General features: G+C 39.1%; 1 protein-coding gene across 1 annotated transcript in view; it reads right to left on the bottom strand.

Moving 5' to 3' along the window:
• PLG (plasminogen) overlaps positions 1 to 27,368 on the bottom strand; it is a 791,307-nt gene that overhangs the window by 274,231 nt on the left and 489,708 nt on the right. The window contains exons 9-10 of the mRNA XM_044067896.1: positions 25,766 to 25,890; positions 11,830 to 11,989 (exon numbers count right to left, since the gene is read on the bottom strand). Coding sequence (XP_043923831.1) covers positions 11,830 to 11,989; positions 25,766 to 25,890 — 285 coding nt within the window. The remainder of the gene's footprint in view (positions 1 to 11,829; positions 11,990 to 25,765; positions 25,891 to 27,368) is intronic.

Genomic DNA, 27,368 nt, shown 5'->3' with positions numbered 1-27,368 from the left:
TCTGTTGTGGTCTCACTTACATATAATTTCCTTTCTAGTTTCTTTCATATCTTTTCCCAGATTGAGACTATAGTCATTTATAATTTGTCATTTGTGAGCCATGCTCTGCCACATTTGATAAATCTTATGCAATGTACCAGACTAGGGCATTTGCATAATGTTTCCAAACAACTAGCGGAGGACGGTGGTCATTTATACTATAGTAATAGAATGCTGAAACAGTTGATGATAAATGGAAAAATATCATAATCCAAAGCAGTGATGTTTTCATTTCTGTTGCATTTCTAAGTGTATGCACATAACAGGGGCTTAGACAATTTTTATAATGTTGACTATTATTATGCCATCACTTTGCTCAGCTGAGAATTATATTTGAAAAGGAATAGCAATACTGGTTCTATTTTATATTATATGTAATGAAGTGTCTCAGAATATGTCTAAGGGCTTTAGGTAGAAGACATATTCCTACAGCATAAACCTATAATAATTTGGGTTAAAGTATTATTATAGGTTCATAGGTTGGTACTAGACTATCGGCCCTAGAACCTATACAAGCCTAGCCATAACAATTCCCTGGATATTTCTTCCCACAATATTTACTTCCCTGGACCCCTGTCTGACGTGATCCCCGGGGTAAATTTCCTATCTCCCATCCAATCGTCTAGATTCCTTTTGAAGACGGCGAAGGAGGCGCTCTGCTTGACATGTATGGGCAGTCTATTCCAGAGTATGGGGAGTCTCTGGGTCAGGAACCTATCCCTCCAGCATGTTTTGTTCATTGTGATGTCAAGGTTTAGATCTCTGGAGCATGTGGCTCTGAGGGATTGGGATTTCTTTAAGTGGAGCATGTCCAACAGTTCAGGGTTTGACATTGCCTTGTATGTTAAGCAGAGATTGCCTCTGAGTAGACGATATGCCACAGAGTATAGCTGGAGTTTTTTAGATGGTCAGCATAGAGCATCTACTTTAGGCCTGTGATTGTTGTAGTGAGGTATTTCTGCAGCCTTTCCAGCTGTTGCAGATGTCTTGTGCGGTACATAACAAATGGGGCATTGTACTCTATAATGGTCTAATGAGGGATGAGTACAGTGGGACAATGACTTCCTTTTTTTCAGGATGAAAAGCCCTTAGTGATGAGGTGTGTCACATAGAAGGATTTCCTGACTGTTGTGGCAATGTGGTTATCGAAGGTGAGACCACTGTCCACCTGTGTCCCTAAGTCTCTCATCACACTTTCGGTGTTTAGTGTACTGTCACCTATCTGGTAATTCATGGGTAAATGTTTTTTCCCAAAGGGGATAACTATACATTTTTTGGCATTAAGCTTGAGCCCATGGCTCTGGCACCGAGCATCTCTTTCTGTAAGGCCCTTTTGTAGAATATCCACATCATTTGGGGATTCAATAATGGCTCCCAGTTTGCAGTCATCTGCAAACTTTGTTAGCCAGAGTCCCTTAGTTTTGGCCTGTGCTTCAGAGAAGTAGATGCCAAACAAGAGCGGTCTCAGGACTGAACCCTGAGGTACTCCACTTATCACTTGTCTGGAGCTGGATTTGGAGTCGTCTACTTTTACAGTCTGGGTTGTCAGTAAGCCAGTTGGCAACCCATCGAGTGACATAGGGATTTTTGCCCAGCTTAGTAAGTTTATCCATGATTCCAGATTGTGGAATGGTGTCAAAGGCCTTGGCGAAGTCCAGATAGGCTGTGTGGACTGCCTTACCCTCATCCACAGCTCTGGAGACTGATTCGAAGAAGTCTATCAGGTTCAGGAGACAAGATCAGCCCTTCACGAACCCAAACTGTGTGGAGTCCAGTGTTTGAAGGTTGTCAATGTCTTTATAAGTTCCATGATAATGCATTCCATGCCCTTGCAGATCAGGCTCGGAGACTGATGGGACGGTAGTTCCCGGGATCCAAGGTGGATCCCACCTTGTGGAGTGGGATAACTGTAGCTGTGCGCCACTCAGTGGGTATGAAGCCTGAGGTGAGGCTATGATTAAACATGACACTTAGGTGAGGTGCCAGTTCATTTTGTAGTTCATGTAGTACACAGTGTGGGATGTCGTCTGGTCCCATGGATGCTGTATTCTTAGCTTTGGAGAGTGTGGTTTTTACCTGTGTGGCCATTATTACCAGTATTTGGCAATCTTTAGGTATTGAGATGGGCCATTTAGGGGGTGAGAGGGAGGTGACGTTGGCACTAAATCGATCTGCCAGGATATTGGCAATATCTTTGGGATCAGTACATTTAATGCCATTCTGTTGTAGCTCAGAGCATATCTGACCATTAACATTTAGATTCTTGACATAACTATAGAATGCCTTGTGGTTGTGTTTGGAATCTTTGGCAATTTTATTTTCGTAACTAGCTTATTAGGAGTGTATGAGGGATCTAAGCTTCTTACTGAGGCTGGTAAGGGAGTTTTTTGCATCCTGGGATTTTTCTCTTTTCCGCAACAGTTTTTTCTGTTGTATAGTTTGTTTATGACAGGGGACCACCAGATTGGCTTCCTTTTTTTGGAGGAAAGCGTTTTGGTTCTATTTGGGATGGCACGATTCATGCACGAGTGGATGTGCGCAGTCGAACTTTCAGCTCCTGTCTGCATGGGTGTCATGAAGTTCGTCACTTCTGACTTGAGTAGCATGAAGTTGGCTTTAGAGAAGTTTTTTAAGGAGGTTTCCTTACTGGGGGGTGGGGGTGGGATGTGGATGTCAAGGGTGATTTGCTTATGGTCAGACCTGACCAATGAGGGGATGACCACTGGTGTGGACCATCTCCCATGTTGGTAATGACCAGGTCTAGGATATTGGAGCCTCTGGTGGGACAATGAATTATTTGATCCAGGGCATTGGAATCTATGAATTCCAAGAACCATTGGGAAAAGGTGTTGGTACATGAGTAGTTTTCCCAGTTAATGGCAGTGTAGTTGAAATCACCCAGTATTAGGGTGTTTGGTTGCATCTTAATATTTTCCAGTATGTTTAGAAAGGTGTAGTGAGAATCATGGGGTATGGTGGGGGATCTGTAGCAAGCTACAATTTGGATTGCAGTCTTACCTAGTGTTAGCTGCACCTGGAGAATTTCAGATGCATTGCATTGGGCAACGATCCTGGAGGTGTGAATATCCTTGGTGAATATGGACACTCATCCATCTTTAGTGTTTCGGTCTTGGTTTGGTGGCCAAAAAGTGTAATAAGAGTTGTAGCCTGGTATTGCAGGGGTGCTCTCTGGAGCCTTAAACCAGGTCTCAGTTACTGCACAGATATCGATGTTCTCCATTTTCAGGAGTGCCTCAAGAGAGTGCATTTTGAGGTTTAGACTTCTAGCATTGTGCAGCATTACCTTCAGATTTTGCATGCTTGTATCTGTTACAGTGGTGATTTTGTCCTTTGAACCTTGCCTAGAAAAGGCACTATAGGGGTGGTAAGAGCTTTAGCCAGTAACCAGAATCGCAGGGGTGACAGGTGCAGACCATCTCTGGCAAAACATCGTGGTTTGTCGAGCATGTCGTCCCAGGCAGACAGATACTGGATCCGCTTTGAATGACACCAGAAGCTTAGCCAATTGTTGAAGTCAATCATTTTGTCCTTATACTGTGGTATCATTCTGGGTGAAGGCAGGATGCTACTCAGGGCTAGGGTCATACCTGCCTGGGCCACATGATCCGAGAGCTCTTCTATGTCTCTTTTCATGTAGTCCAGGGAGGTATGTCTCAAGTCATTCACTCCAACATGGACAATGACAGAGTCGTATTTGTACTTGTTGTGGAGTGACTTGAGTGCATGCATTATGTGGTGGATCCTGGCATCTGACAGGCAGCTGACTGTAATTTTCTCCTTGTTCAGCCTGGCGAGTGGGACATCAGTGTGCCTGACTATAGAGTCATCTATGACTAAAGTATTGGGTACGTTGTCTTGCCTTAGGGGCTGTTGTTGGATGGCACACTGGTGTTGTGAGCGATGTGTCACTTTGGTTGTGACTGGTGTTTGTTTGCATTTCAGCTTTGGAGGTCCTTGTTGCTTGGGTAGGTTAATGTTAAGGGCCACCGCACATGTGGGTTTAGTGTTTCTATGTGTGGGTGTTGATGGTGTGGGTTTTGAAGAGCTATGTGTTGCTTAAGGTGTAGTGCAGGTGTTAACCTTCTGCTCTTGACTGTCTAGCATAATCTTGGCTGCAGAGAGCTTTGCTTCCAGTTTGGCTATGTAAGTGTATCTCTTGCAGGTTGTAGTGTTGGGTGGTAGGAGGAGAGGGTTGTCTGTGTACATGAGGCAGTTGCTGCACTGCCCCAGTATGCCCAGATTCACCAGGTGGACAGGAGAAATCACTGGAAGCTGAGCCTTGGACATGCCTGTTTAGGTGCTTTTTTGTAAAGTACAAGAGCTGTTTTCCTTTACCTTTGCAAGGTACTTTGCAATTTTAGGCTGCTTAGTGTCTACGATTAATTTCTCCTTATTAACAAGGAGAGGTGAGTGCTTGTATCAGTTTAAGGCTTCTTAGTGCTTTTCAGCAGGTTCTAGAGCAAGTGCTAGTCACAGCAGTTCAGATTTTAGTGCTACTACTGAGAAACCAGCTAGTTCTAAGGGAAAATTTGAAGTGCAGACATTCTGGCACCTGGAATAATTTAACCGTAGCCCCGTGGTGCTGCACGATGTGAAAAATGCGCAAACACGCACGTTTTTAAGCCAGAAAGTTGAACGGAATAGAAATCAGCCCAAAATGGCTAGAATTATCGAAATCAGCCCAAAATGGCTAAAATTACAATTTCAGAGCTGGAAACCACTCCTCTAGTGTTAGATAGGCAGTACAATGCTCACCAGTCCCACTGGTAAGCAGTAGGACTTCCCTCTACCACAGCAAAGTCTGGAATGCTCTGAACACAGAAAATAAAGTCCTGAAACCAGCAAAGCCTGAGATCTGGACTATACTAGCTAGGAAAGGTGGGAAATGAGCAAACAAGACAGTATTTTTTTTTGGTTAGAAAAGTCTAATCCACTTGAGTGTGTAGCCCTAAACAGTAAATATAATTAGAACTCTACAAAATTAGCAATTTAAAACTTTTAAATGAAGCAAGGCAAATGCACAACTGAAAAATGATTTAAGAGACAGTAATACAGTAGAATAAGTAGCTAGTCTACATATACAGAAAAGTCTATATATAGAGAAAAGCAGCTAAAACACACTAAAACAATTCAGATGCAGTGCAACCTAGAGCACTTGAGTTGTAGCAATAATAAGGCAAATACAGTTTTAATAAATGCACTAAAATATACTCTATATTTCCAAAATTTTTGAGAAGCAAGTCAAAACACAAGGATATTGAGACATTTTTTTTTTTTTTTTTTGGAAATGGAGAAAGGAGGAAACGAAGGAAAGAAACTAAGTGGTTTGGCCTTCTCAGATGTTCTCTGTATTAGGTAGAGTGAGCTAATGACACTAGACTGGGAGGAGTGTCCAAGATCAAATTTAGAGTAGGGGCGGGCAACTGCAAGGCCAGCAGGTATAAAGGCAAGATGCCAAAAGTAGTAGTAGTAGTAATAATAATAATAATAATAATAATAATAATAATAATAATAATAATAATAATGCAAGGCATGGTATGCAGGCAACAATTTTAAGCAATCCTTTTAAGGGTTTCATGCTTATGCATGTTTTGGCCTTTTTATTGACCTTATCAGAAAGGCACCTTAATGATTATGGGCATCAGCTGTTTTTTAAAGACCTTATGTTTCTGAACTACAGACAAACTATCCGCTTGTGCAGTGCTGATGAGATCAATAAAATGGCAAAGACATGCATGCCCACATATAGTAGTATTTGGCTTTATTGCCCTAAAAAACATAAAGTCTTAAAAAGTAAAAAAGTCATGGAAATTCAGAAGCCATGTAGTTGAAACACTTGATGTTCTTAAGGGTCATTTGTATATATCCCATGGTCCTCCATTACAGGATGTAGAAGGTATCACATAATAAAAACTTTAGCTGGGTTTTTAATATACACATATATATATATATATATATATATATATATATATATATACACACACACACAAACACACACACACACACACACACACACACACACACACACACACACACACACACACACACACACACACATATATATATATATATATATATATATACACACACACACACACATATATATATATATATACACACACACACACACACACACACACATATATATATATATATATATATATATATATATATATATATATATATATACACACATACACACACATATATTCCAGTATATCAAGAACATACCAACCGAAATGTAACATGTCGATACATGACTTGCACTAAAACTATGAATGTCCCTCAGTGAAACATAACATACTGTATACTTCACCAAATATCTGTGTATATCACTTCAAACTGTCTTACTACTTTGATCTAAAATATTATTATGTTATACCTCATACTACCATGATGTAAAATATTAGACGTTACATATTATATAGCATTTTATGCTGTAATCATATTCTATTATGTAAGCGTGTTTATAATTTCTTGCCTCCTTAGCCCAAGTTGCAACTGAAAAGAGTCAGATGAATAGTCCATGTACCGTGTTAAGAAATGAGACAAAAAATAACATAAAATAAAACAAGTGGATGGGCTGGTGGAAGATAGCAGCTTAGCATGAGAACTGGAAATATTTGTAAGGCTGCAGTATAAGAAAGGCTAAATATGTAATTCACAAGGATTATAGCTAGGGCTTTCTTGTTTTAAAAAAAGTTAAAATGGGCTATTGCCAGTCTTTTTTATATACACAAAGTTAAAGGCTGTTGCACAAGAGTGGTGGTACTCACTATGCTGAATTATTCGGAAATGTAGTTCGATAATAGGTAAGTGAGTCATACAAGAGTTAAATCAGTAAAGTTATGAGACTAAATTGTGATATTTACCTGTACTGTAAATTAAATTAAATGTAAGAGCATTTGGTATCTGTGATGGAGTGAAATAATGTCACACCAAAATAATAATAAAATGGAGTTATAACTGTTGTACTTTTAGTGCAATGCAGAACGTAAAGTGTTTGTAAAATTATACATTTTGTAAAACTATTTGTAGTAATGTAAAATAAGTCACTGAAAGATGTTTTGAGTAGTAGGAATAGTGAATGGTACAGGATTAAAGGCATCTATAAAAGGAATACATGTGTATGGATGGGAACCGTGTTGGGTGATATTAAGACCCTGCTTTACTTTTTTTTCTGTATACAGTCAGAAAAGTTCTGATTTGATGGAGTTGCAACTCTTGTACAAGGTACCCACATGCACATCTTTGGCTTCGGTATACCAAAAAGGTAATTATTATGCTCTGTATTGCAACATTGACCATAACACTTACTACTACATTACTTGAACTTTGCCCCTGATGTATTACCACTGAGCATAACACTTACTACTACATTACTTAAACATAGCCCCTTGGAATTATACTTGAAATATGCTGTAAGTGAGGCAGCGATATGTTCAAAGTCTTTAGTCTAGTGTTCAACTCTTGAAGGCTAAGTTTTATAGGTTCACATGTTCTTACAAGGCTTACAGCTAAGGAGACCATTGAAAAGGTGATTCACAATACCATTATTGACAGCAGAATAAAAATGTCCTTCATGAAGAACATGATCTATGAAAACTGTGAATGGCCACATTCTCGAATTTTTTCCTTGGGGAAAAAATTCAGTTGGCTGTTATCAGGAATCTCCCTTTTCTGCAATATAGAGCAATCTCAAAGTTGGTATATTTAGTTGGGGGGGTGTGGTGGGCACAACCCCCTCACATTGGGCAGTTTTGGGGACGAACCCCCCCCCTCTTGATTACTGTTTTAGAGTTTGTTTTTCATTTTACGGCCATGTGAATTTTTTCCCCGAGGAAAAAATTCAAGGACGTGGACATTCACGGTTTGCAGCATTCGCTGTTAAATGTGTCGATTATTATGTGTTCGAAGAAGAGATTCTTCGATCACGTAATATAGACCCATAGAAAACATATCTCCTCTGAAATTGTATACACTATGCTCAATTAACTGTATCAATAATGTGGAAGTGAGTGCCCTACCATCTCTTCTTTTGAGCTATTCTTATTGTATATTCAGTGGATGATACAATCAGTGGATGATACAAAGCTGCACTATCTGTTCTATATGAGTTGACATTCTTGACCAAAGCATGATAGCCTAATGAGATCCACGTGCCCTGTCAAGAATGTGTTTTCTCATCTGAGTAAAAACTATTGGTCTGTCATCTTTGAACAATATTACTTAGACACAACATATTTCTTCATGGAGAGAGAAGGAATAAGGCTGAATCTATCTCCTCACTGATGATGTTTGTCCGGGTCAATATTTTGTGTAGTATATCTCAGTAGTTCATCAGTACATTTTTAAATTTTTTATAATTTTTTTCTATACCTGTCAGCACTAGCATTACCCAAAGAATATCTGTTTTTTTTTCTTTTCTTTTCTTCTAGCAGTTTTATGTACATCTTTGGTAAATATACTTGAGTCTTTATATCTGCTAAATGTAGTTCACTGCCTAGTCTATATATCACCTTCACAACATATATTTATATATTAAATAATATTTTTGAATGAATTCTGATGAAGTCCCTTTGCAGAATAAAAACACAATGTGGATTAAATAAATGTGAATTTCTTCAAGAGAGTATTTTCGCAGACGAGTTTCTGTGGTTCGGTTTGAATTTTTCAGTTGTATTTTGCAGCTTGTATTAACCATGCATTATTACTGAGAGTTTATTTTATTTTGAGAATATCACTTTTTCTTTCTGTTAATTTTCCTGACCTTAGACAATGGGTCTATTCTTTTGGAGAATCACATCTCTTATACCTTCTGACTGGCAGTTAATTGCAACACAAGGAGTTTATTGCCATCATTGTGTTTAATGTTCAAGTGTCTATATCTGATTTTTTGAATATTTCAAAATTTTGTTCCTGTTCAAAATTCCATTTCTATGGTACATATTCTGACATGCCTCTTAGATGCATGTTTATCTCATTAATATTGTGAAAACATTTTACATGATACTATACCATTCATAGAAATCTTTGTAATGCTTATTGTGTAAACTTGGATTTTACACAAATGCTGACATTCATCTGTTGATCATATTTTATGCCCATTGTTAGCAGCATGCAATTCTCATCTAATATACTCATCATTTTGATTGCGTGGGTGGGGGGGGGGCGGTGATGCTGAGTGTATATCTGCGTTTGTGTATAAATATCTGTGAGAGAAAGAGACAGAGAGAGAGAGAGAGAGAGTGTGTGTGTGTGTGTGTGTGTGTGTGTGTGTGTGTGTGTGTGTGTGTGTGTGTGTGTGTGCATGTGTGTGTTTGTGTGTCTTTGTCAGAGTGTGCATGTGGGTAAATGGGTGAGTGTGTTTGTGAGTCCAATGATGTGTGTTTGGGGGTGATTATGATCATGGCTCTCAACCATTCACGGACAAAGCTCACTACAGAGACAAATCCAGAAATAATCAGGGACAGTCAGGGACATTTTTAAAATATTAGTACTATTAACTTGAAACATTGACAGAATAAGAATATATGAATTAATATACATTTTGCAATGTAAAATAAGTCTGTAACTCCAATTATTTTCATTATTTGCTAAGTTTAAGTTAACACCTTTTCGACAAAAGTCATCAGTTCTATGAGGGATTAGGAGGGACAGAGCTAAGTTTTGATTTAAAAATGGGGAACACCCTGAAAATCAAGGACAGTTGTGAGGTATGATTTTGATAATGAGTATACATATGTGTGTGTTTGGAAATGTCTGTAACTGCCTGTGCATGTGTATGAGGGTCTAAATGTGAGTGAGTACAAATTAGTGGGAGGAGGGGTTGCCATACCTCTTGACTTCCTTGCTAAGGACTTCTAGAAAAGCCAAAACTAATCAAGAACAAATATGTCAACAATGAAGGAAATTTTTTACATATTACTCTTTATTCACTTAAAATGTCAATAGAGCAATGGATTTTACATGAATATGCAATTTCTAAACAATAAGAAGTATGAGCCTCTAATGACAGGCATGATTGACTAACTATAATCCTCAGTGTTTAACTGAGAATCTAAATTTCTGAGTGACAGAGGAAAGAAATGATTATGCGTCAGGACACTCTACAAATTTCTACACATTCAAGAGGTATGCTTCCTGTGCCAAAGCAATGCATGGGCTGCACAATCACCACCCGCTATAAAATACAGCAATTCAAAGACAAGCAAATTAGCTGATACTAAGGAGTTCCTCACAGCAGCTAATGTCTCTGAATCACATTTTCCAGAATTGAATAAACTGACCTACCTGCAGTAGGTAGATTACTTGACCACAGCATCTTTTTTCTGAATCCCAGCCTAAGTCTTCTTCAAATGAAAAAACTCCAGAAGGATAGAGTTGAACCATATTTCACTGAAAATTATATTTCTAAACTTCCGCTTACAAACTCTTGAGAGCAAATATATTTCATTTCTGCACATGCGTTTTTTTCAATTCTGGTAAATATTTCACAACTCTGATACCATGTCATGTCAGAAGCCTTAATAATCGGGGATTTGTTCTAAGACCAGTGAGGTCTATATTTCAATAGAATTCTGTAGATCTCACATCCATTATATAATATCACTTTAGGTAGTTTATTGAAATGTAAAAGCATATGCCCACATACTTAGTAGAAAACACAAGGTTCCACTAATGCATGGAGTTGACCATAATAATATTAAAGAATAACACCTGCTTGTAAATATAGTCCAAACTTCTTGACTGCTCTTTTAGCTGATCAGCAAAATAGCACATGATAATTTTGGCAGATGCTCACCTACACACATATATACATGCATGAGTGATGAGTGTGTGTGTGTGTGTGTGTGTGTGTGTGTGTGTGTGTGTGTGTGTGTGTGTGTGTGTGTGTGTGTGTTTGTGCGCAGTTGTTAACCAAATTCTATATCACTTTCTAGTACTGTTGTCTAGAAGGCATCATGTCTGAAAATGTTCATCTAACCTGACAGCACTTTCCACAGCATTAGAAATTGAAATAAATAAAACAATAATCACCTCTTCCAGAATACTCAGCATTCATTCATAGAGCTGCAGCGCAATAAAATAAAATGACTGGACTTCTTGCATATAAAATACCGTTACTTTAAATGAAAGAACCCCCTGTTTTTCACAAAACATTGACTTTAGAATATTTTTCATCAAATCACAACTAGTAAGTTTAGGCTGTTCAATTTGCTATTTATTTAGCTAAGCTTATTTCTGGCTTTTTGGGAAATGACACTTGACACCTCTGCTCTGATAGACTTCCAAAAGAAGGTAAGGCGTCCGAGGAATATGCAATATGTCAACTTACTGCCTCATAAATTATTGTCTGGACACCAGGATTGATGAAACTCTCAATACTGTTTTATTGAGCAGACATTTTGAGATTATTAATTTCCTGTGCTAAGGCAGCCTTATCTGTTAGGCAAAGCAGAAGGTCACCCTGCCTGTACTGCTTCCAGTCTCAGCTGATAACACAAGACAATGATATCCCCCCCCATCCCATTGTAATACTTATATAGTACCTCAACATGTATAGCTGTAGCTGCCCTCATCAATTCATTTGTTTTGTTTCTGTTTTTTCAGTGAAATGAGCATAGAATAATTTCAACACATTTAGTTTCGTGGCAGACAAAAAATTGTGGGACTGAATAATTAAAAAAAATAAAAAAGTAGACAATATTGTGGCTGATGAAAATATTTTTCTGAGATACAATTAAAATTAAACAGAGTACTACATACGCATTTGGAAACTCTAGAGGAGTTTTTTCGTGAGAATGAGGTGTCATTGAATCCCAGGCTTGGCACTTCTTGCCACTGACAGTCTGTGAGGCAGTGCCACGATATGTGGAACCATTCCCTTCATAACAATCTGATGCAGTTGGTATAGGGGCTGCAGCCGCTGAGAGACACAAGACAACATACACAATTTTAAGGCTGATGTATATTAAACTACTGTATTTCATAAAGTAATTTGTAATTCATTCTGTCTACATCATTTTAATCAGCATATTAATTTCATTTTCATTTAGTTTGCATTTAAAATGTCTCATGATCCCACTGAATAATGCTAAGACAGAAAAAAAAATGTTTATGCTTATTGCAAAACTTTATGGGAATTAATCCACATTTTCTATGAAGACAACAGCCAACTGAACTCATATTTAGGGCTTTGCAGACTCCAGCAAAGGTGCTCAAGTATCAGGAAGTTACATTAGAAATAATACCAGATATAGGCTCATAGGTTCATATGTAAGTACTAGGTTAGCTGCCCTTGAAGGCCATTTTAAAGCTAGCCAATTTCCCATTTTGTGCTCAGATAACTTCTTCCATTTGGTTGCACATTAGCCTTTCCCATCCCATGGTCAGTAATTATATATTACCCCTAATGAGAATAACTGGGATCATACCATAGATAATTTGAGGGACACATGCATGGAATAAAATATTTAGAAGCTGCCTCTGTCCATTCATAGTACAGGGGCAGTCCTAGGGTATATTTTCTGTTTCCCATCCATAGATCTAAGTTGTGTTTCAAACTTGACAGGGATTAACTTTATTTTATGTGGATGGGGATTCTGTTCCACACCAGTGGTATCATAGTTTCATAGTTTCATAATTTAGTACTAGGCTATCTGCCCTGGGGCATTTATAAGCCTAGCCATAGTGATGTGGCTTTCGCCACCCCTTGTAGTGGTACTAAAGTGTACAGAATAGATTTAGAATACTGTGCCTCTGTCTAGTAGTGACACATTGAAGACCCCCTTACTTAATAGAATTAGTTTACTGTGCCTCTGTCTAGTAGTGACACAGGGATGACCCCCGGGGTAAACCTACAATCTCCCATCCATTCGTCAAGATTTCTCTTGAAGAGAGTCAGTGAGGGGCTCTGCCTAACATGAACTGTGATTCTGTTCCAGAGTATGGGAAGCCTCTGAGTTATGAATCTGTCCCTCCAGCATGTCCTATTCATATTTGTGCGGAGGTTTAAATCTTTAGCTCTCATGGTTCTGATGGATTTGAATTTTTTGAGGTGGAGCATGTCCATCAATTCCTGATTGGACATGGCCTTGTACGTCAGGCACAGATCACTTCTGAGCAGGCGGTATGCTACTGAATAGAGCTGGAGTTTCTTTAGCCTGGCAGCATATGACATGTTGGAGACCCTTGATTCTCTTGGTGAGGTACTTCTGGGGTCTCTCCAGTTGTTGTAAGTGCCGGGTGAGGTAGATACCAAATGGGGCATTGTACTCAATCATGGGCCTGATAAGGCAGGAGTATAGGGGTACAATGACCTCCTTTGATCTGGATGTGAATCCCTTCATGATAAGGTGGGCAAGGTAGAAAGTCTTTCTAACCACTTTGGCAACGTGGGTGTCAAATGCGAGGTCACTATCAACTTGGGTCCCCAGGTCTCTGATTACTTTTTCCATACTCAGTGGGTTACTGTCTATGTGATAATTTGTGGGTACTTTGTTTTTCCCAAAGGGGATGACTATACATTTCTTGGCATTCAGTTTAAGGCCATGATTCCGGCACCAGTTGTCCTTTTTGGTGAGGCCTTTCTGTAGGATGTATGTGTCAGCTGATGTATCGACTATGGCGCCTAGTTTGCAGTCATCTGCAAACTTTGTCAGCCACAACCCTCCCCATGTTTGCTTTCACATCTGAGAAGTAAATGCTGAACAAGAGGGGTCCCAGGACAGAGCCCTGTGGGACACCACTTGTGACTGGCTTTGAGTCTGACATGGCTCCCGCAATTTCGACTTTATGGGTTCTGTTCTTTAGCCAGTTTGCAACCCATCTTGTGACACATGGATTTACATTTAAGCTGTTGAGCTTGTCTATGATGCCTGAATGGGGTATTGTGTCGAAGGCTTTAGCCAAGTCCAGGTAGGCTATATGGACTGATTTGCCCTCATCAATGGCTCTAGTGACTGTTTCGAAAAAGTTAACCAGGTTCAAAAGGCAGGATCTGCCCTTTACAAAGCCAAACTGAGTGGGATTAAGTGTCTGTAGGTCCCCAATGTCGCTGTTTATGAGTTCCATAATGATTCTTTCCATAGCTTTGCAGACCAGGCTGGTTAAGTTTATGGGGCGGTAGTTCCCAGGGTCTGTTGAGGTGCCTACTTTGTGGAGTGGGACCACTGTTGCTGTACGCCAGTGTTCAGGTACATATCCTGTAGTAAGGCTAAGGTTAAATAGCATTTTTATATGTGGCTTTAGCTCCTCTTGGAGTACACGTAGCACACAACCGGGGATACCATCAGGTCCCATTGATGCTATGTTTTTTGCTTTGCTGAGGGCAGCTCTCACCTGGACATCTGAGATGACAGGGAGGTTACATTCAGCTGGGATAAGTATTTCTTCTTTTGGGGGTGAGGGAGGGGAGAAATTTGCACTGAACCTGTCTGCCAGAATGTTGGCAATATCTGTGGGTTCGGTGAATTTCTTGTCATTGTGCACTAACTCTGAGCATATCTGAGGGTTTCCACCCAGGTTTCTAACATAACTGAAGAAGGCCTTGTGGTTATCTTTAGTGTCCTTGGCGATTTTTCTCTCAAAGTTGGACTTGGATGTTTTTATGAGAGAACGTAGCTTTCTACTAGTGCTGATCAGAGATGCCTTCCCTTTATGGGATTTTGCTCTGTCTTGCAGTAGCTTCCTTCTTTTGTTATACAATTTGTTTATGGCTGGGGTCCACCAGGCAGGATGCTTTCCCTTGGTGGAGAGGGTCTTGGTTTTATTTGGGATTGCATGATCCATGCATTCTTGGAGATGTCCGTAGAAAGCATTTGTGAAGGATTCTGCATTGTGGGATGTGGTTTCCACTGGCCCAGTGGGCTTAAAGGATACCATCTCAGTCTTAAGAAGTGTAAAGTCGGCTTTTGAGAAGTTTTTCACTGTAGTCTTTTGTGCTGGGGGTGGAGGTGGGATATGTATATCCAGGGCAATTAGTTTGTATTTGTGTTTGTTGGGAGGAGGAGAGGGTTGTCTGTGTACATGAGACAATTGTAGCATTGTCTCAAGATTCCCAGATTAACCAGCTGAACAGGAAAGGATGCTAGTAATCTACCACTTGACATGCTAGAATATTATAAAAGAGTGCTGTGCCTTTAAGGGAAGTGGGTATTCACAGGAGTGGTAGGTGGATGTAGTGCTTACTTTTAGTTTAAGAGTGCTTACTTAGAAGAGAAGTTTTGAGAGCAAGTGCTAGGCTTATAATATAGCGAGTAGACTGGTTATTCAAAGAGTAGAGCTTTCTACGGGAAAATTTGAAGAGCAGACTTGGTGGAGCCAGAAAAAGTTCAACCAAGTTTAACTGGCGCTGCGCTATGCGCACAATCACGCAAAGCTGCGCAAAGGTGGATTTTAAACAGGGAACTTCAAAAGAGCTAGAAAAAGTCCAAAACAACCAATTACTACAGCTCTCATGCTGAGGTCACTCCTTCAGGGACAGATAGGCTGCTCAAGGCTCACCACTCCCACTGGTGAGCAAAGAAACTTCCTTCTACCCAAGTAAGGTAATGGACAACACAGGAACTACAACACAGCCCAGAATACAGCAAAGCCTGTAAACTGGTCTAAACTAGTCGAGGAGAGGTGGGAAAACAAGGATTATTTTTTTGTTTTTTTGTTTTTCAGATAGAAAGCACACAGAAATGCAGAAAACAGTAATAAATCAGTTACACAGGCTAGCACACTTTAGTGGGCAGCCTCAACAGTTAAATTAAACAAACAAACAAACAAACTTTCGACCAATTTTCGACCAAATGTAACTTTAAGTGCAGATATTATATAATGCAACAAACAGCTAAAAAAACAGTTTAAGCTTGTTCAAAGTAAGCAAGAGAAGGTATTTCAAGTAAAAAAACAGCAAAAATACTTAAATCCTTTGAGAAATATACCTGCCCCTCTAAACCATAATGTTGATGTTTAAAAAGAGGTTTAGAATCCTAGACTTAGTATTTTTGATGTCATTTGAATTGTTGATGTGCAGTAAATCCATCAGTAATGGGTCAAATGATGCCTTGTATGCCAGACTCAAGTTAACTCCTATCAGACTGAAGGATACCAAGTACAGTGACAGGACTTTGCATCAGTCTATATATTAGGTCTCGTATCCTTTTAGTAAGGAATCATTGTGCACATTCCAGTTGATGCATGTGTCTGGACGGATACATGTCAAAGGGTCATTATATTCAATGATTGGCCTAATGCAGGCTGATTAAATGGGGACAATGATACCCCTAGATCTAGACACAATCCCTCTTTTTATCAGTTGTGCAATACAGAAGGATTTTCTTACAGCAATAGATACATGTGAGTCGAAAATTAGCTCAGTGTCCACATAAGTTCCCAAATCCTGAAAAACTGGTTCAACTCTTAGAGGATCAATGTTAATGTGGTTGCTCGCTGGAGCAGATGACTTCCCAACATCTATAATAATGCATTTTTTGGCATTTAATTTTAGTCCATGATTTTTATTTGAGACAAATGTTCCCGCAGGATGGCTAAGTCATTTGGGGATTCAGTGATTGCTCCTAGCTTACAGTCATCTGCAAACTTAGTCAGCCAGAGCCCCTTGGTATTGGCTTTTAGTTCAGAAAAGTAGATACCAAACAGGAGAGGTCCCAAGTAGAACCCTGGGGGACCCCACTGACTGGTCTCTTTGAGGAGGTAACTTCCTATATTTTAATTATCTGCATCCTATCTGTAAGCCAGTTGGCAATCACGTGGGTTACACATGGGTCTATTACCAGTTTATTTAGTTTTTCTACTATGCTGGAGTGGGGAATTGTGACAAATGCTTTGTCCAGGTCAAGGTGTATGGTGTGTACTATTTTGATTTCATCCATTACTTTGCTGACATTTTCAAAATATTCACCAGTTTAAGTATGCATCACCTGCCCTTGTTGAATCCAAACTAAGAAGGGTCCACTGCTTGGAGATTCCCTATGTACTGCTAGATTAATTACATTATAAGACTTTTTAAGAATTTGCATATGAAGCTGGTCAGACTTATGGGTCTGTAGTTGGCTGGGTCAGTGGAAGGAACTTCCTTCTGATGGGGTGTCTGTAGCTGCTCTCCATTCACTTGGTACAAAATCTGTATTGAGGCTGAGCTTGAACAGTGTTGTTATGGGTACAGGTATGGCTATATTGTGCTTCATGCTATTTAAGATGCATCCAGGGATATTTTCAGGACCCATCCATGTAGCATTTTTAGCTTTTGATAGCACTGTTAGGACTTGGCCTAGTTCGAGGTAAACCATTTTTCAGGTATGTTATGAGGGAGAGATGGAAGGAAGACATGGCTAAAAATAGAGCTAAATTTATCAGCCAGTAGGTTTGCTATATGTTCAGTCTCAATGTAGGTAACGTCATTCACAATCAGCTCAGTGCATTGTTGTGTTGTGCTTTTGAGATTACCAACATAACTAAAAAATGCCTTGTTATTGTCTTTGGCAGCTATTTTAGCTTCAAACTTGGTTTTGGTGAATTTTATTAAGTTCCTGAGTTGTTTGTTTACTTCAGTGACAATGACTCTAACATTCTGGGAATTACTCTTCTTTCTTTTATCAAAATGCTCTTCTTTTTATTATACAGCTTGTTGATAGTATGGTTCTACCATGTGGGTTTGTTTCTTGGGTTTGACCTGCACTTGTTCCTACAGGGTACAGCTGCATCTGTTTTAGCTGCTTGCATGCTGATATACTGGGCTGGTGTATATTTCTGTGGATTCAGTGGAGTTAACTGGGATTAGAGGGGATCTGATGTTTGCCAATGTATCACTTAGGAGTAGATAGTTTGTCTTAAAGAAATGTCTAAAGGTACATTGGGAGGATGAGACCTCTGGTTTCATTTTTTATTCAAAAGAGACTGTTTTATGCTCAGAACTAAACAGTGATCATGACACACAAGGGGTGGTGCAAGATGCTCCCATATTAGTAAGGAAAAGATCCAAGATGTTACTCCCCTAGTAGGTTGCTCCGACTGATTATTCCAGGGGATTTGTATTGACAGAGTCCAGGAACCTCTATACTTGTGCACTAGTGGTGGTGTAGGTTTCCAAATCTATAGTTGGATAATTTAGATCTTCTAGGAAAATGGTGTTGGGTTTAATACCAAGTGATTCTAGTTCCTATATGTAGGCATTATCGCTGTCATTTGTCATAGAGGGAGTTCTGTAGCTAGCTAATATATAATGTGGGTAATTTCCATTGGTTATTTGGACATGAAGAAGCTCTAGTGCATCATGTTGCTTTATCACTCGAAGTATCTTCCAGAGTTCAATGCACCTCCACCTTTTTTCCCCTTCTGCACAGTAGCTGGACTAAAAACTCTTGACTATTAAAACATGTCTTAGTCACTATACAGACACCAATGTCTTTCCATGGTGAGAAGGGCTTGTAGGAAGTGGAGTTTCTTGTTCGTGTCCCAGCAGTGATCAGTAACACCTTCATATTTTCCTTTGCTTGTTTCATTATGTTGGTAGGTTTATCAGGCTTGCATTGCCTAAATAAGGCATTATGAGGGCAAACAATGTCTTTGCAAGTAGCTGAAACCCTAGAAAGGTCAAATGCAGGCAATCCTTGGTGAAGCAGCATAGTCTGTCAATCATATCCTCCCAGGCTGACAAATATTTGACCCCCTTTGAATGGCATCAAAAACTAAGCCAATAACTGAAGTCAATTATTTATTGCTCATATTGTGGTGTCATCCATGGGGATGGTAAAATACTATTCAATGCTATGTTCATAGCTGCATTGGACACATCATCTGAGAGCTCCATTATGTCTCTGTTTATGTAATGTAGAGAGATACACCTTAAGTAATTGACAATGGCATGAACTATGACCGATTCATACTAGTACTTGTTTAAAGACTTGAGTGCTTATGTGCCCGACAGATCCTGGCACCAGACAAACAACTAACTATCAGTCTTTTCTTACTCAGCCTGTTAAGAGGCATATCTCTATGTCTTTACAATGGAGTCACCAATAACAAGATTGCTTAGTTGCGTCAATGTCTGCCTTATGGGCTCAACATCTGTGACTTTGGGACGCTTTGTGCTTTGTGAGGAAGTAGGCTTAATAAGCTGAGTGCGCTTTGTGTCTGTGTCGTGTTCTGAGGGTCTTTGAGGTTTAGCCAAGCTAATCTTTAGAACCTGAACATATGATGGATTATGTGTATTGTGATGGCCTTGTGTGGTGTACTGCTGATGATGTTGGTGTCTGAGTTTACTGTGGGTGAGAATTTTGCCTCCAGTGATATTCAATATGTACATCTCTCACACACTGTGCTATGCTGTTTCAGTAATAGATGATCATCAGACAGCGTGAGACAAGTCTTACTCTAACTCAAGATACCCATCTCAATCAGACTGGCTAAAACAGTTGTGGGGAAGTGCTGGTCCATGATACCAACAGGAATGACTGTGGGGGCAGAGGTAACTATAACTGCTTGAAGTTTGGTTTTAGAATGAAAGGTGGACTTGCTACAGAGTATTTAAATTTCAATACAAAACAACTACCTGGAAATTTTCTTCTGCCACTGGCCAGAACCTGTAAACTAATTATAATAATAAAAAAATTCACTACTTTAATGCTAAAATCGGTGCAAGCAGTGTCAGTACACTCAATACTAAACAATTTTATCAAAGGTCTTTTAGCCTGGTGAGTAGTTTAAGAGGAGAGACTTTGCAAAATGATTCTTATGTGCTTATTGTCAACAGCCAATAAACAGGGAGAGGGAGGGAATTATGTTGTCAATTATCATAAAGGGCAGGTATCAATATATAATGGGTTTAAGGACACAATTACAATAGGGTGGCTAGGAAGAAAAATAAACAGACCTTTTGCTCTGAGCTGACTGGCCTGTAACTGTCTCAGCGTAAAGACAAGTCCTAAATTAGCCTGATATACGCTCACCTGTACTATTCCTTTCTAATTGGTCATTGGCAGTTTTATAATTGTTATAATAATATTGATTTTAATGAAAAAGGTATAACAAATAAAAATTTCTGTAGTTTGAAAAGACAGGATTATGATTACCTAGTCTACCATGTGTTTGGTACCTTAACACACCTTTTCACTCACACTTCATATCCTTCAAAGAATTCATGCTAGGAAAAAAGCTTCTCATTCCTCCCCCTCATATGTAGCAAAATGTTAGACGCATTACATAATGTCAGAGCATCTAATTAAATATGTGAAAAAAAACACCTGCTACACTAATGTAGAAGGCTAATGCAAGGGTTTGTCATGTCAAAAGTGCATGGTTTAAATTTCTCTTCTCATCTATGAATTTCTTTTTTATTTATTTATTTTTAATTATATTTTTAACACAAATCTCTGGTGTCTAGTGCTCCACCACTCCCAGTCTCCGTATTGTTATAGTGCTGTTAAGGGATGACAGTAAAGCATATTCCCTGGAGGCTATTTTTCCACCCACCCAATGGTGTAGATTTGGCTTGTTATTTTAGGGGTATGTGGAGGTGGGTCTCGTGTATGACTGACCCACCTTAATGTCGATTGTAAGACACCAACAAAATAAGTTTGACCATCAACAATAGTAAACAAAAATAAAACCAAAAACATTTGACAGAAGAAAAATATTTCCTCTCCTGATATTAAAACTAAACTTCACCCCCCTGCACGACCTTAGTAATGGGTGCTAGCCCTAACCCTAATGCAACAATAAAAGCAAAAGTAGGATACATGTGGATTTTAATTTCATATTGTATATGGGCCTGAAACTCAGCCCAGGAGTGCTGTCTGACTAAGTGACTTGCTCAGAGTCACATAGTTAGGCAATGGAGCCTGAGGGAATCAAACCCCAAACCACTCAACCACAGAAAACAGCTCTTAGCTCCTTAATCCACTATAACGTTTCAGACATCTGTCTCTAGAAGGAGCGAACTTTATGTGCAGTGAAATTATGTCAATGCTGTTATATCTGGCTTGTACTGAAAATCTTAGAAAGAAAGCGACCCTAGTTAAATCAAATGCAACGGCAAGCTTAAGGTGAAAGGGCACAATTAACATAAACATACAAGCCCAACTGTTAAAGCTTTCATCTTATGAAGGATTATGATTGGGTCTCTGACAATAAACAACATGTTCTGCGTTTGGAAACATGGATGCCAAATTGGCTAGGCTTAAAATGGCCTAAGGGCATCTAGCCTTCTACATTCCTATGCAACTGTGAACATATGAGAGGTGAATCTTGACATCCATTTCAAGAAAACATAGCACTTAGGGTTATGATGATAAAGACTCAGTCATAATTCTTTGTAGTAAAAGGACCTTAGTCTACTCAAATGTACTACTCTAGTTACAAAAATGTAGGAGCACTAAATGTTTTACAGCTTTGACAGACAGACAAGTACAGCCTCTACAAGGGGAAAAAACAAGACGCAAAAAAAAGCTTTAATGCGTATTCAAACACTTCATCCAGACTATTGTAAATGAGTATTTGAATATATTTTAATGCACTTTCTACTTCCAGTTGCTGTTCCTTGCTAGTCAGTAATGACAGTTAATGCTCTAGTATAAGACTAGAGCTTAACAGTCAAGAGAGGAGCTTAACAAAAGTTTGTTAAGCACTTTTCTGATGCCAAAGTGTGAAGCAAGCCTGCTTTCCCCCCTGATTTTAGAGGGTAATTCAGGTACTCTGCACTACATATGTATATTGAGTGAGCCTGATGAGGGAATGGGTACAAGGACAGTTTGTGAAAATATTGCATAACAACTGAAATGATATCTCCAGATAGTAGAGATGAGAGGAAACCTAGAGTGCCTCTATCTGCATTAGAATTAAAGTATGAAACACTATTAAGTCATCTCCTCGCAACACAATGACATTTTCTATTAGCTCTTTTTCAGAATGTACAGATATTAAGATCTGATTCAATAATGCACAAAACACACCTGTCTTAAGGAGAGTGCAACAGAAAAAGCTATGTGACATTTCTAAATGTGAACTAACATATACTTATTTATTTTTTTTTACAAGGAAAGTCCATCTGGGATAAGACCGTTTCTCAATAGAGGCCTGAGGAAAAGAGCTCTACAAGGTTACAGCAATGCTAGAAATCATTTTGACATTATTATAAAGGTTATAAACTTTACACAGTATTTACAAAAATATGTAAACAATCAAAACAGAGAGTTTAGGCACGATTTTCAGTTTTTTTAAAAAAAGATTGCAACACAGTTCACAATTTTACAAAGGATGATAACACAGTTTATAATTTTTACAAAGGACTGTAATGTTTACAAAGGATTATAACACACATATGTATATGTACAAGAAAAAAAAACTCTGCTAAAAGCAGTTGAATATAATATGCTTTGAGTTTAGAAAAGGTAGACAAAAACTTTGAGGAACATTGGGTAGAAGATAAGAGTTGGTGTAGTAGGATGATTTAAACAGGATGATAATGTTTATGGAGGTGATGTGAAAATTAAGAGGTAGGAATATAGAGAATAGTGGCATGTAATGTTTGGAGGAGATGAGGCTAACAGCTTCTAGTAGATGACTGGGTAACATCAGAGTATTAATGTGGTGTGAGGGTCTGGGTAAAGGTATAAGCGTGAGTGTAAGTGAGGAGAAAGGAAGCCACGTAGGGAAAGCTGTATGACTGCAAGGGTGTAAGAGGACAGGAGGAGTGGTAATAGGAGTGCATTTGTATTGGATGAAGAATGGTTTTGACACAAGGGTATGTGGGCAGGATGTCCTACTAGATTATTTAGGGCTGATGCAAAAGCTGAGCCAGTAATTGTTTAACTGGTTTTAGTAAAGCTTTGAAGCAATTTTTCTTGCCTGTTAGGTTTAGGTGCAGTGCCATAGAGTTCCACATTTTGGTGACCCTGTGGTAGCTTAATAAGTCAGCAGCAGAGTTGGTAGACTTTGTTGTGGTTAGGAATGGTGTAGTGGTTGACTGCAGTGCTGTGGTATTTGTATAGGACTGCAATACATTCTTAAAGAACATTCTAAATTGTGAGCCATTTCACATTTAGAGCAGTCAGGTTCTGAGGGAGTTCTAGCTAATGCAGATCTCAAGCACATTGAAGTGATGTGTTTTTGGGAGGTATTAACAGCATATTTAGCTATTTTGCAATATGCATGAGTCTAGTCTTCTTGTGAGACTGATGATAAGGTTTGTAAAGTTAGCCGATGCATACAGAAGGGATGGGAGTAGATAGGTTGGTGCTATAGATTTTCTAGTAGTATTTGTAAACAGTCTTTTGGCCCTGTAGAGGGACCCTAATTTTCTATGGATATTTTTTATAGCCTGGAGCAGGTGTTGGTCATATCTACAACTGTCATTGAGTTAGACTCTGAGGAATTTAGTTGGTGATATGGTTTAAATTGTTGTATTTTTAGATGAGAGATAATGGACTACTTGTATTTTTCTATATATCATCTGGGGTAACGCAAAAATGAGGCAGGTAACCAAATGAAAAGCATAATGTTATATGTATCCATGGTTTTCGTTTGGTTACCTGCCTCATTTTTGTATTTCCTGGTTTGTGCTTTGTTTTGGAATTCAGCTGGGGGTAAAATGCATTAGTTTGGTCTTTTCAGCATTAAGGAGTAGATCTGAGTCTGATAGCCAGGATTCTGTGGATAGGAATACCTGTTATGTGATGTTCTGGAGGTTATCAAATGTTGATGTAGAACAAATGAGTGTGGCATTTTCTGCATATTGAACTAAAGTTACTTCTTTGGAAGCAATGCAGATTTTATTAATAAATATATTAAAAAGGAGAGGCTGTAGAATGTACCCCTGGGGGACTCTGACTGTAAATGGTCGTAATCATTACTCAAACTCATTATGAAGGTCAAATGCAGTGTTTCTTATTGCAGCCTATGGGAGGAAGGATGGCAACATATTCAAATACCTATCAGAATGAAAAATAAAGTGTTTTTAAACCCCATTTATACATAGTTTTAACTTCAAGTATTTGAAGTGGGGTACTTTTTACTATGTTCAATTTTCTGGTTTAAAAGCCCGCATTTGCACTTGTTTCCCACCTTTCCTGTAACTAGTCTACTCCAGATACAGATTTGCTGTATCCAGGGCTGCATGTAAGCTTCAGAGCCCTCCAAGCCTTTCTGTGTTGGAGGGAAGCCTTCTAGCTTTTCAGTGGGAGTGGTAAACACTAGGTAGCCTATCTACCACAAGAGGAGTGGTTTCTGGCCCAGAAATTATAGTTTATTGGCCGTTTGGGCAGTTTTTCCATCTCTTTCAACTTTCTGTTTTAAAAGCCCACATTTGCGCTTGTTTCCTGCCTTTCCTGTAACTAGTGTAGTCCAGATACAGATTTGCTGTATCCAGGACTGTTTGTAAGCTTCTGAGTGAAGCCAAAGTCTGCTCTTCAATTTTTCCCTTAGATCTGCTAGTTCTCTACTCTCCTGCACTTTTACTAGCTTATTAGTCTAGCACGTTACCAGACTTCTTATAGCAACTATTGTAGCACGCAAAAGTGCAACCAGCACTAAATGTTCTACAAAGAAACAGCTCCAGTACTACTTATTAATGCCCACCCCTCCATGCATTTCTAAAGGTCAGTTCCCTGTGCTTTCTCCTATTAACCTGGTGAACTTGGGCATCCTGAGGCAATGCATCATCTGCCTCAGGTACACTGACAACCCTCTCCTTTTACCTCCCAACAGTCAGACTTGCGAGAGATGCATTTATTTATCCAAATTGGAAGTCACACACTCTCCATCCCAGATTGGAATGCTGGTCAAGAGGAGAAGGTCAACACTTGCACCACACCACATCACATGGAACTCATAGCCCTCCAGAACACACACCAGCACTGCCTTCACATAAAAACACAAACCACACACCCACCTTCATGGAGGCTCTCAATAAAAATCTACCCAAACAGCAGAAACCTCCAAGGCAGAAACGCACTTGACCACCACAATACAACACTAATCATGAGATGCATAACTCTCCTAAAAGGTGTGCCACTCAACGAAAGCCCCTAAGGCAAAACAGCATGCCCAACACACTAGTCATAGGTGACTCGATAGTGCGGCACACTGATGTCCCACTCACTAGGTTGAATAAGGAGAAAGTAACAGTCAGCTGCCTGTCAGGTATCAGGATCCACCACATAACACATACACTATGGTACCTCAACAACAGGTGCAAATATGACTCTGTCGTTGTCCATGTGGGTGTGAATGACCTGAGATGTACCACCCTGGACTACATGAAAAGAGATATGGAGGAGCTCTCGGATTATGTAGCCCAGGTGGGTATGACCCTGGTCCTGTGCAGCATCCTACCATCACCCAGAATGATATCACAGTACATGCAGAAAATGATTGATTTCAACAACTGGCTAAGTTTCTGGTGTCATCCTAAGGGGATCCAGTATCTGTCTACCTGGGAAGACCTGATTGACAGACCTCAATGCTTTGCCAGAGATGGCCTGCAGCTGTCACCCCTGCGGTTCCGGATACTGGCTAATGCTCTCGTCACCCATATAATGCCTCTTTAGGCAGTGTTCCAAAGACCAAATTACCACCGTAACAGCTACAAACAAAAAAAAGCACATTTAAAAAAAGAACTTAACAGGAATACCTTAGCTTAATGTAAAACATTTTATCTGTATATCTTGGTTTCAATCCTAACACAAAGGTCTCTTACCAGCATCTGATTCACTGCTGCAACTTGGGATAGTACAGTACTCCCATCGTGTGTTAGGGTCAGTGGTGTAACACCAGGGCATTGTCTCACCATCTGGATTTCTACAGTAGTTATTATTAAGTCCCCTAGAAAAGAAAATAGTTTTCACTGTCATTAGATGGCTGATTCTTTACAGGCAGACAGATAACCAATGTTAATGTATTTTCTTTAGTCATTATATTCGTACCAGTCAGATACGGCCATCAGAACAGTAACGTGATGTAATATGTTTAGAGTAATCAGTAGTCCTTGAAAGCAGAGGGCTTTTCTTTTAATCAAAAAACTGTAATGAGCTTTGTATTATTCTGTACTAACAGGTGGTCTTCCTTTATATTAAACAGCACAATGATACCAGCGCAAAGAATGCATCATAGATGCCTAGTATATGAAACTTTAAATCTTTATTTGTATTATGTAAAATGCATCTATGTTTCTGTCTTGTGGTTAAAATAACGTTAAATAACATCAAAGTGGGGTCAAAAGGTGCCTTGTATGCCAGGCATAGAGCTTCCTCAACAGTCTGTAGGAGACAGAATACAGGGATCGGGCTTTGAAGAGGTCTGCATACAACATGTTATTTATGCCTTGTATTCTTTTAGTGAGGAACCTCTGTGGACGTTTCAATTGTATGTGCCTGGTTAGGTAGATACCAAAGGTGGCATTGTATTCAATGATAGATCTGACAAGTGTGGAATGTAGTGGAACAATGACCTTCTTGGACCTATATGGTTTCATGTAGAAGAATGTATGTGTGTGTGTGTGTGTGTGTGTGTGTGTGTGTGTGTGTGTGTGTGTGTGTGTGTGTGTGTGTGTGTGTGTGTGTGTGTGTGTGTGTGTGTGGTATTACTTTTTTAGAAGTCCAGCATCATAGCTTTCCAGTAAAAACCTGACAATTTTACATTGTGTTTACCTCACTGCTGTTTGTACGAGGTAAAGCTCACTCAGAGTTAAAATATTAAATAAGGCTTGGGTGCAAGAAGTCATGTCCCCTGCTTAAAATGCTTTTAGGTACATTTGTATGAACAACAATTACTTGATAATGATACAGGCTAAAGCATGTACATTTAAAGACTTTGCGTACTTAAGATGTATGTTTTTACAGCTGTAGACATACAGGTGAATTTTCAGTAATTCTGCAGTTTAAATGTATCATACTGTCTATGCATTAATATGATTACTTTGTTTTATGAATAACAAACATTTTCACCAGACCTGTAAACAGGGTCTGCCCAGAGTAGTGCAGCCAGGTAAAAAAAGAAAAAGATATCAATGACCAAACATACTAAAAATATTACAATACTGTCTTGCCTAAAGCTGATCTGTAAATTTGGGAGTATGTAATTAAAAGGCTTTAATGGCATGGCCATTTCTGATTTGTTGTGTAGCCTGTATTTTTCATCTCCAGTGCTTCAAGTCTCCATACTACAAAACAGGCAGAAGCAACACACAATTGCAGATGACCAGCACATAACATGAAGGGCATGTTTATTTGTTTGCTTGTGTATCTAAATCATAGTACATATCTGCCTTATGTTCTACTTACTTGTCCCTTGTCTTATGGTAG

The sequence above is a fragment of the Protopterus annectens genome, chromosome 1.part0 (assembly GCF_019279795.1).
Source record: "Protopterus annectens isolate FY-2018-M chromosome 1.part0, PAN1.0, whole genome shotgun sequence".
NCBI classification, from domain to species: Eukaryota; Metazoa; Chordata; order Ceratodontiformes; family Protopteridae; genus Protopterus; species Protopterus annectens.
This window is presented reverse-complemented; position numbering and strand designations above follow the sequence as displayed.